The sequence below is a fragment of the Camelus dromedarius genome, chromosome 7 (assembly GCF_036321535.1).
Source record: "Camelus dromedarius isolate mCamDro1 chromosome 7, mCamDro1.pat, whole genome shotgun sequence".
NCBI classification, from domain to species: Eukaryota; Metazoa; Chordata; class Mammalia; order Artiodactyla; family Camelidae; genus Camelus; species Camelus dromedarius.
The window spans coordinates 40,529,840-40,539,706 of record NC_087442.1 but is presented as its reverse complement, the minus strand read 5'-3'; the positions used below and the strand labels follow the sequence as shown (position 1 = coordinate 40,539,706).

General features: G+C 51.2%; 1 protein-coding gene across 1 annotated transcript; it reads right to left on the bottom strand.

Moving 5' to 3' along the window:
- Positions 1-2,184: 2,184 nt before the first annotated feature.
- Positions 2,185-6,805, bottom strand: LOC116154033 (indolethylamine N-methyltransferase). Its single transcript, XM_031455131.2, has 3 exons — positions 6,523-6,805; positions 4,854-5,061; positions 2,185-2,676 (listed from the first exon to the last, which is right to left on the bottom strand). The coding sequence occupies exons 1-3, from the start codon at positions 6,674-6,676 to the stop codon at positions 2,247-2,249; spliced, it is 792 nt and encodes a 263-aa protein (XP_031310991.2). The 5' UTR covers positions 6,677-6,805; the 3' UTR covers positions 2,185-2,246.
- Between the last annotated feature and the right edge of the window lie 3,062 nt (positions 6,806-9,867).

Below are 9,867 nucleotides of genomic sequence, written 5' to 3'. Positions count from 1 at the left end.
GGTAAACAAGCTCCCCAGGTGACTCACAGGCACCTTAGTTTGCAAAGCCCTGGTCTCTGGGGCCCAGCTGAAACTCAGTGTCCAGAGACAGGAAGTTCTGGCTTCCTGAAGGCTATGCCTGTCCAAGGGTTTCCAGGCTCCGCTGAGTGTGCTGGCTTCTGGGCTCAATGAGGCCTGGCACAGCCCCCATGAGCCAAAAGTTGGCCCAAGCACAGTTTTCTTTCCTGAGGAACCTCTGCCTTCTGCCCGCCCTGCACCTCTGCTGGCAGCTTCCTGCCCTGCACTGCTCTCTGGTGGCCATGGGAAGTCATTGCTGTCTCCCACTGCCCCTTCTCTCCTGTCAGCTCCCCAAGTCCCAGCTGAGGTTGGAAGGAGGAGGACTCGCCTGCTACTGACCTCTGGGACTCCCAAGAGCACCGTGGAAGCAGTTTGGAAAATACTGGGCTTAGCAGCAGGCTCGCAGTTGGAAGCTGCCCTTTCATCTGGCTGAGGGGTCCTGGCTCAGCCCTTCCCCTGGCACTGCCCTTTCCTGCACAGCTTGTTGGAAGCTGTTCAGAGCTGGGACATGGGCTGGAGGAGGGAGAAGGAGCCCTTTGTAGGGAGGACGTGCAGGTGGGAGGTCGCTGGCCTGGTTCAAGGAGCCCTGCATGGTGGCTGCAGGACAGGAGGCAGCAGTGAGGTTGTGGAGGGCCTCGTGGGCCATTATGTTATGTGTGGGACCTTAGTCTGCGGCCCAGGGTTTCAACAGGGCAGAGGCATGACTGCGTTTGCTTTGGGAGGCTGCTCGGGCGAGCGTGACTGGGGTTGGAACACTGGGAGCAAAGAGGGGGCCCATGCCACAGTTCAGAGAGCATTAGGGGCTTCACGGGAGCCAAGCTTGGGTGGACCAAGGCTGACGCCCTCCCACATCCCAGGGAGAACATGGCAGCGCGGTGTCAGGACCTGACCGGGATGTGAGCTGACCATCTGTGTGGAGAAGGAGGGTGTCCAGACACAGCTGAGCTTGTGAAGGTTCTTCTAGGGACATGGCCCTAGTTCTTCCCTAACCTCTAAGAGCTCGCTTTCTTGGTCATATGGATGGAACAGCCTGACTCCCTGCCCTGCGTGGGCTGCTCAGCTGACCATCGCTGCAGCTCCATCCCCTGCCAGATCCGCAGTAACCTGGCCTCACAGGTACTGTGGGGAGCTGCCTCAGAATGCCTGGTTCCCCTCCTAAGGCCAGGGTGCTGGGCCCATGGGGTGACCTCAGCAAGAAAAATCGAGGGCACAGGTCCATGGGCTGGGTACAGGCTCCCAGTGGACTCTCCTGGCCCCACGTTGCACCCACTCCCTGGAAGCTCCGTCTCCCCCCAGGCCCAGCCTAACCCGGCCCCCGGCTCCTGTTTAGGCTGTGCAGTTGACTCACTGAGCTGTCAGGAGCCGGTCACCTCCCCTCCCAGTTGTTCGCTTTCCCACCTGAGCGGGAGCAGGAGTTTGGCCTAGAAGTCACCTAGTTCTTGCAGTTCTTTAGCCTTTGATAACCTGAGGTCCTGCTCCTCCTGCAGAAGGGCCAGGCTGCCCAGAACCGGCCCCACACCCGAGCCAATGCGGCATCTGTATCTGTTGGGGGAGCTCTCGGAGCCCCCTCCCTGTCCCACTGGCCTGGGGCCCAACTCCAGGGACCAGCCCTGCAAGTCTTTGCCTGAGCGTGTCTCCCCCTCTGGCCCATGAACAGGCAGGCTGAAGATGCTGCCAATTAACGCCCCTGGGAAAGCCCTCACCCATGACACTGGGAGCTGGTGGACAAAGGCCCAGCTCTCTCAGGTGGGTCTCCCAAGGCCCTGCCCCACAGATGAGCGCCAGTTTCCACAGTGGTGACCGGCTTGATGACACACCCTGTGTCACCTCCCTGTCTTCCTCCTTCTCATGCTCCCGTGTCTGTTTCCTGGGATCCCTCTCAGATCAGCTCTTTGCACTCAAATCCTATTCCCCGGGTCTGCTGATGGGGAACCCAAATCACAACAATATCTCGTTGAGCCACTTTATTTCCCTGATTTTTGACGCGCAATGAATCAGAAGGGGTGTGGGGGCCAGATCCCTGGGCTAGGGGAGAGGAGGGCCTGCTTTTCTCGTGTGACCTTGGGATGTGCTAATCAGAGTGAAGGGTGGAGTTAAAGCTCAGCCATTTTTAGAGGGCTGTGGGTGAGACTCTGGCCACTCTGGCTGTGACTTGCCCTCTGGGGCAGGGCCTCTGTGCCAGGGTGTCCTCAGGCCCTGGGGCCTTTGCGGGCGACCACAAAGCAGATGCCCTCGTTGGTGGAATGAACCTCTGAGTAACTGATGGGGCAGTACTCGCACCGCAGCACCTGGCAGCCAGCCTCCTGCACGGCCTTCTCCACCGTCTCCTTCTCCAAGGGGAGCCCAAAGAACTTCTTGGCACCCACCATGTAGTGCTTGGAGCGCAGGGCTGCCATGGTGACCAGGTGCCCGCCCGGCTTCAGCAGGCTGACCAAGCCCCGGATCGCTGCTCGGTAGGCGTCTGCATCAGGACAGGCACTCTCCAGGGCCAGCAGGGTCAGCACGCAGTCAGCTGGTGGCACCTGGGCTGGTGCCAGGGGGTGTGGCTGGGTCACATCACACTTCAGTAACTGAGTGACTGTCCTTCGGAGCCGTGACTCCTTCTCCTGACACCTGCTCCTGTGGGGAAGGGTCATGGAGGTGATGATTGTGACAGTGGCCCCCACCCCTTACCACTGTCCAGAGTGCTTCCTGTGGACAAGGAGAGTGATTTAACCTGTTCAGCAACTCTCTGAAGGAGATCATATTCCCCACATTATATGGATGAGGAAACTGAGGCCCAGAGAGGTTAAGTGATTTGCTCAAAGCTATACCGGTGGTAGGTGATAGTGAATTTAACATTTGATTCCTCTTTCGTCTTCTTCTTCTTCCTCCTTCTTTTTCTCTTTCTTCTTAATAATTCAAAATAATTCAATTTTTGGTCCATTGCATTATTAATTTTTTAAGTTGTAAAATATATATAAGAAAAATTTGCCATCTAAACAATTTTTAGTGTACAGTTCAGGGGCATTAATTGCATTTACAATGACTGCAACTGTCCCCATGTCTGCTTCCAAAATTTTTTATCCCCCCATGTGGAAACTCTATACTCAGTAAGCATAAGTCCCCGTGCCTCCTCCCTACATCCCCTGGCTCTTTAAACATGCAGATCCTTCTAGGTCACTTCCCTCTCTAGTGTTATTGAGATTCATACTAGAGTCCACACTCCTCACCTTGGCCCTCTACCACCTTCCTGACTCCTGACTCTGCTTTTCACTTGCTCAACCCACAGTCACCTTCTTCTAGGTCCCTAAATTCACAGCCAGCTCTTTCTCCCTGATGGGCCTTTGCCCATGCTGTTCCGTCTGCCTGGCACTCTCTTTCCTCACATCTTCACATCTTTTCTCCCTCACCTCACCCAGGAAGCTGCTCTGGGGGCTCCTCCTTGGAGAGGCCATCTCTTACCATTTGCTATGGGCTGAATTCTGACCCCCTCAAACTCATATGCGGACACTCTAACCCTCAATGTGATGGTATTTGGGGATGGGGTCTTTGGCAATAATTAGAGTTAGATGAGGTCACGAGGATGAGGCCCCTCAGGGTGGGATTTGTGCCTTTAAAAAAAAGTGACCCAAGAGCTCTCTCTCTCTCCTTGTCCTCCATGTGAGGACACAGCGAGAAGACGGCCATCTACAGCCCAGGAAGTGGGCCCTCACTGGACCTGACCTGATGGCTGGTAACCTGATCTTGAACTAACAGCTCCCAAAACCATGAGAAGTGAATGTCTCTGTTTAAGCCACTGGTTTTATTCATTTTGTATGTCTGCCCAAGGTGACTAAGACACTGTCATACTTAACACAACAGCCTTACCTCTCTCTAGGCCTCTACTCAGGTAAAGATTATTCACTTAACACTAATTTTTCCTGAATCTCAGTTTCTATCTAATGTGATTGTGTTGACTTCACTACTAGAAAGTCAGCTCCATGGAGCCGAGACTAAGTTCACTGCGATGTCCCCAGTACTTAGAAGTGAGAGTGACCCTCAGAATGCTCTCCACGAATGGTGACGGGAATGAATGAGGCCCAGGCTGGGTTTCATGGAGACCCCTGTGCTTAGAGACCCTCGAGCCCTGACCCACTTCAGGCTGCCGCCACCTGTAACTGGGTCAGGCCCTAGTGACCCTAGGGTGGGGCAGGAATTTAAATTTAAACTCTGGTCTTTATCCTGGCTCTAAGGTGGCCTAGAGGTCACTCTCCAGGTCTGAGCCTCAGTTTCCTTGGCTGTAGAATCAGGGCCAGAATGCTGCCTGTACCCCTGGGGCTCTGGTAGATGCGTGTCCACTCTGTGAATTGAATGGGGAGGGTGCCTAGAGGGGGTGGGTGCTGTTGGTCTATGGGTTTTGGCAACAGTGCTTCAGGGGGATACCCTGAAATCCATGGATTCAACATTTAGTTAAAGGAGAGCTGAACCACTAGTTTTCAGAGGAACGTGATATCTGTGTGGTCAGGGGCAATCAGAGGAGGCTTCTAGGGAGCAGTGAGACTGAGGCTGGTCCTACAGCACGGGCGGGATGTAACTCGTGGAGCGCAGAGAGGGCAACCTAAGCTAAGAACACAGGCAGCTAAGCTTAGCTGAGCTAAACTAAGGCTGGTTGTGGGACTCACTTCAAGAGAAGGGGGGAGCTCGGGGGCAAGGAGACCCAAGTGGTTCAGGAAGAAAGAGTAGGGAGGTGGTGGGGGGAGCAGGGTGGCAGGCCCGCGCTCTGTCCTGTGGGGGCTGGGGAGACCTCGTCTGAGAAGGACGGTGGCCGTGGGTACCTGTCTCCCTCCAGCTCACACACGTATTGCACGGCTGGGGACCAGTCATAGGCCCCCGGCTCCTTCTTCAGCCACTTCTCCAGCTCCCAGAGGTTCTGCTCCGTGTAGTCCGAGACGATGATCTCCCGGAAGGCCTCACAGGCCGAGAGCAGCTGGTAGATGGTGGGGCCCGAGCCAATGTCGATCAGGATGTCACCTCCCACTCCTCCTGCAGGAGACAGCACGTGCGGGTCTGTGGTGGGGACACCCTACTCCGGGCCCAGCTTTGGTGGCTGGACACGCCAGGCCCTGCCCTTCCCCAGGACTTGCTGGCTGGGGAGGGTGACACACAGGAGACCGACCCTGCCATTGAGTGGCACCCAGATGTGTGGGGACACCAGAGTCCATGCCTGGGGCTCAGGTGGGTAACAGCTGGAGGGTGGGCCACAGCCTGGCTCACATCAAGTCCCCCTTGCTGCCCCCAGAGGCCTGATAGGACAAGTTCTGCACTTCTGGGCAGGTTTCAGATTGACTTCCCAAGTGGAACTGGTTTGTTTCCAACAGTGCTCTGACTCTGGGTTTAAAACAATGGTGAAAGTCACCCCACCACCCCAACCCCATCACCTTCTTGCTACAGAGAAAAGAATCTTGGATAAAGGGTGAGACCTGAGCCAGTGGTTCCACTTTGGCTCAGCCAATCAGGGAAGGCGAGGGAATCTGGTAAGTTATGGGGAAGGCTCTTTGCTTCAGAGTAGCACCAAGTGCTTGCTGCCCTCTTCTCTCTGCTCCCTCCCTCCTTCATTCAAACCCATCTGTCCATTTTTCAAGGCCTAGTGCGTGTCCCTCCTCCAGAAGTATCTTGAGATTTCCCTGTGAACCCTAAGCCTTCTTTCTTCTGTATTTCTATGGATATTGCTTGATCTAGCTTTCTTGGCACTGATTACATAATTAGGCAAGATTTGTTGAGTGACTGAGTAACCCCTACTTGTTCAGTACCCTCCCTGCCCAACTGTGCATGGCAGCCATAAATTAACTGATCTTTAGTTTTGTTGTTGCCACTGACTGGCAGTCTGAACTGGGCTGACCACCCCATTCTCTCCCATCTCGGTCTACCCCTGGGTTGCACTGAGGAACTTGGGTGGTAATCTCTGTTGACCACCCAGTCTGATGCCCCAGAGCAGGGATTTGTAAACTGAGCTCTGTAGTTTGGCTTTGGTTACCCATGAACTCTCTTAATTTCATATAGAATATTAGGAATCTGTGTGTGTGTGTGTGCGTGTGTACCAGAGCATTTATCAGATTTCCAAGGGGATTCATGAGCCCAGGCTACAAAGCCGGGCTTTAAGGGAAGACAGGCAGAGATGGTCAGATGCAGGCAGTGTGCTCATGTCTGTTGTCTCATTTCCCCTCCAGAATGAGCCTGTGAGCCCCACAGGTTACCTTCCCATTTCCCAGGGGAAGAGACTGAGGCCGACTGTCATAGGTTCAAGCCTGGCTCTTTGGCCTCCAGGGCCAGTGTTCCAGCCCCAGTGGTGGCCACCTGGCAGAGGCCCTTGTAGGTTCACAGGCTGGGCTGCCTTTGCAGCATCCTTGGTGAGCAGTGTCCCAGAGGACAGGTCCCCTGCCACCTGCCGTTCTTCCTGTCAGGTGAAGCCCCATCACCCTCCCGAGATAGAGACCAGCCACTCACCTGAAGAGAAGGTCTGGAAGAGGTTTTTGAGGTTAAATTTCAGGATTTCATTTTCAGCTACAGTGCCTGAATCGAAGGCATAGTAGGTCTTCAAGTTGTCTTGGGGGTCAAATTCTTTCTTATAGTCTTCTCCAGCATAGAGCTTGCCTTCCATCCTGGCTGGGGACCCAGCTGTGCCTCCTCACTCCTGCGGTCCCCTTATATCTACCCTCCTCTCCCAGCCTCTCCCCATCAGGAGTTTCATAATCTCTTTAGACAGACCCTCCTCCCTCCAGGGAGGGAATTGGATTCCACACAGTTCGAGTCAGGCCAGGGTGTTAGCTTTTTCTGGCTGGAGTTTATCTGGTTGAAAATTACCAAGAACCCGGAAATGCAACAGCATAGCCAACAGGTGCTCTTGGAGGTTCTCAGTTTTCGGTTCCTGAGGTGTGATATTTTGAGGGTAGGTGCTGCTGGCAGGGGTTGGGGGTGGGAGAGAATGAAACAGAGGGACAAGGACACAGAGGGAAAAGAGAGAAAGACAGATAGGTAAAGAGAGATAGACAGAGACAAAGACAGAGAGAGAAGAAACATCTGGAATGGTTCAAGGATGCTTCCTTCTTTGTTGTTTGGTGGGAAAGCATGAACTAGAGCAGAAAGACCCCTAAGGGTGGAAAACAGGATTCAGAGATGGCTAAGATCTCACTGAATGAGGTCTGTGAGCTTGCTCTTGGAAATAGTTTGTCCTGAACTTGGTTAAATATTTCCCTCTGTCTTCGATTCTGTTTACTCTAGTCACTTAATCAATTCTTTATTTTGCTGAGGGCAGAAGTGAACTTAGCTAGGGCCCCTGAAAATGCTGGGAAGTCTTTGTGCAAGCCATTTAAATAGTGTTGGCATACATAAACAAATCATGTGTTAAATTGCTCAGAACTTGCGTGCACACAGACACATACATGCACAGCAAACAGGAGTGCCAGTAAAACGGGGGAAAGCTAATCAGAGCAGTGGGTTGTATCAATGACAAATCTGGTTGTGATATTTACCATGTTTTGAAAGATGCCATCATTGGGAGAAACTGGGTAAAGCTTAGATAGATCTCTGCATTACTTCCTATAGCTGCAGGTGAATGTAAAATGATTTCAAAATAAAAAGTTTTATATAAAAAAAAAAGGATTCCCAAATCTCTTTCAACAATTCACCTATGAGCGGAGACTTCAGGCAGCAAACTCTAGTGTGTTTTGCAAGTGGGCAAGTCTGAGGCCCTGGTGTGTAGTGAGCTACCCCTACAGAGTTCCTGCTATGTTACTGGTGTCCCCTGGTCCTCTGCCGTCATCACAGCAATCTGTAGAGCAGGTGTTGGGACCACCCCTCCTTGGAGACGAAGAAGCTGAAGGTGATGGGCTTTTCCCCAGGGGTTCCTGGCAGCAAGTGACAGGGTCTAGGTTCCTACTGATTCAAGGCCAGTGTCCAAAGCCAATATAAAGACCAGCTGCACACCTTCTTCTCTACCCATCACACTGTGCTGCTCAAACTCCTGTGCCCGGGAGTCCCCTGGGGAGTCCGCTAAGTGCAGATTCTGGTTGTGAGATTCTGTATCTCTGACAGCTCCCGGCTGAGACTGAGGCCACCACACTGTTAGCTCTACCGCCCAGAATCAACTTTTACTTTTCAGGTTTTTAAATTTCCACAGAAATAAACTCTAATTGTATTGTGCTGAGTGAAATGAACAGAAACTGGACTCTGTGGTGTTCCCAGCCAGTAAGAAAAGGGTGGATTATATAATAAATGGTGATGGCACAACCGTCTTTCCAGTTGGAAGAAAATGAAGTTAGACCTCTCTCCAATTTATTAAATAAAGAATTTTTATATTGAAACCCAGTTAACATAATTCTAAAAGGATTAAAATGACTGGTGACATGGAGTGTATCACATGTATCCCAGGGTTTTTTATTATGAATGTGCCCCCAGACACGTGAACCTGCAGTGGTTTGCAGGGCTGTGGTCTTGTTGCAGGAAAACGTGTTACAGCTCCGTGTTGCAGCTCAGTTGTGACAGCAACCTGGATCCGGGTGAGAGACCAAGCAGCACGTGGAGAGTTGGAGAACTCAGGTTTATTATGCCAGAGGGCCCAGAGGAGTTAACACTCCAAGCTCCAGACCCCATCTGTAGGGTTACACAGGCTTTCATAGGCTGCCAGTTTACACTTTGCAACATGATATGCAAATAAGGTATAACAAAAGTTGACTAATTAGGAACAAGCTTTGTAGAAATGGACCAATCAGGAGGGAGAGAAATAACCAATCAGGAGTGAGGGAAATGGACCAATCAGGAGTGGAAGAAAGAACCAATCAGGATTGAGCTCAGGGAACCAATAGAATTTTAGGGGTAAGTTCCACTTTCCTAGAATTAAGCCGTTTCAGAGGCAAAAAGTGAGATAGAGCTTCTGGGCCAGGGACTGGGATGGTGCTGGCAGGAGAGTAGTGTCCCTGCCTGGGGGTCCTGCCAGTCTTTTTTTATGGGGCTTCCCACCTCAATCTCACCATGTGCCCCTCGTGCCTGCTTGACTGTCCCCGCACTGGGTCAGTGTTCTTTCTCCATGTCACTCTCAGTGAGCTGGAAATAGCAGTTTCCTAACAGTGCTGCTTAGTAAACAGGACACAGAGGCTCAAGTACACAGTACACAGGGGTTTGACTTAACTGCTCCCCAAAGGATTGTCAGGTGAGAATGTTACAGGTGTTCATTATTTTAAGCAACATTGCAAGCAGTATCCTTGTGCAGTAAGCCTTTTCTGTATTTGGGATTCTGGCTTTAGGCTGGATTCTTAGACTTAAGGTTAATGGATGAAGGTGTTAAAACTTTTAGTACAAATAATTTAGGCAAATAAATAATTTAAGCCAATAGATGCTAAATTATTTTTCCAAAAGGAAAATTTTTTTTGCTTTTTTTTTTGTTTCAGAAGAAATATTTAATTTTTCTCTAAGAAAATGTGTTATTTTTTTTCCTTTGGGCTTGTTTCTATCTAAGCTTTGAAAATCTTTTCCTATCCAGAGATCTGATAGTTATCCAATTGTGACAGCTTCTGTGACTTATTTTTTTAAAAGATATTTAGTCTTTTTTTGGTGTTTGATGTGAATGGGGCTCTGTGCAGCTGCTTACAACTCACCAAAGTCTTGTTGATACATGCAAGTTCTGGACTGGTCTCCGCCCCACAGGCTCCTTCAGGAAGAAAGATAACAAGGGTATTAGAGCAGGGGATCTGAGTTGGTGTTTTCCTAACTAAGGAATATCGATTCTCTTCTTATCTGGCTGACATTTAAGGAGTCTTATTTTCTTGATAGGTAGCATGGATTATGCCTATTTGT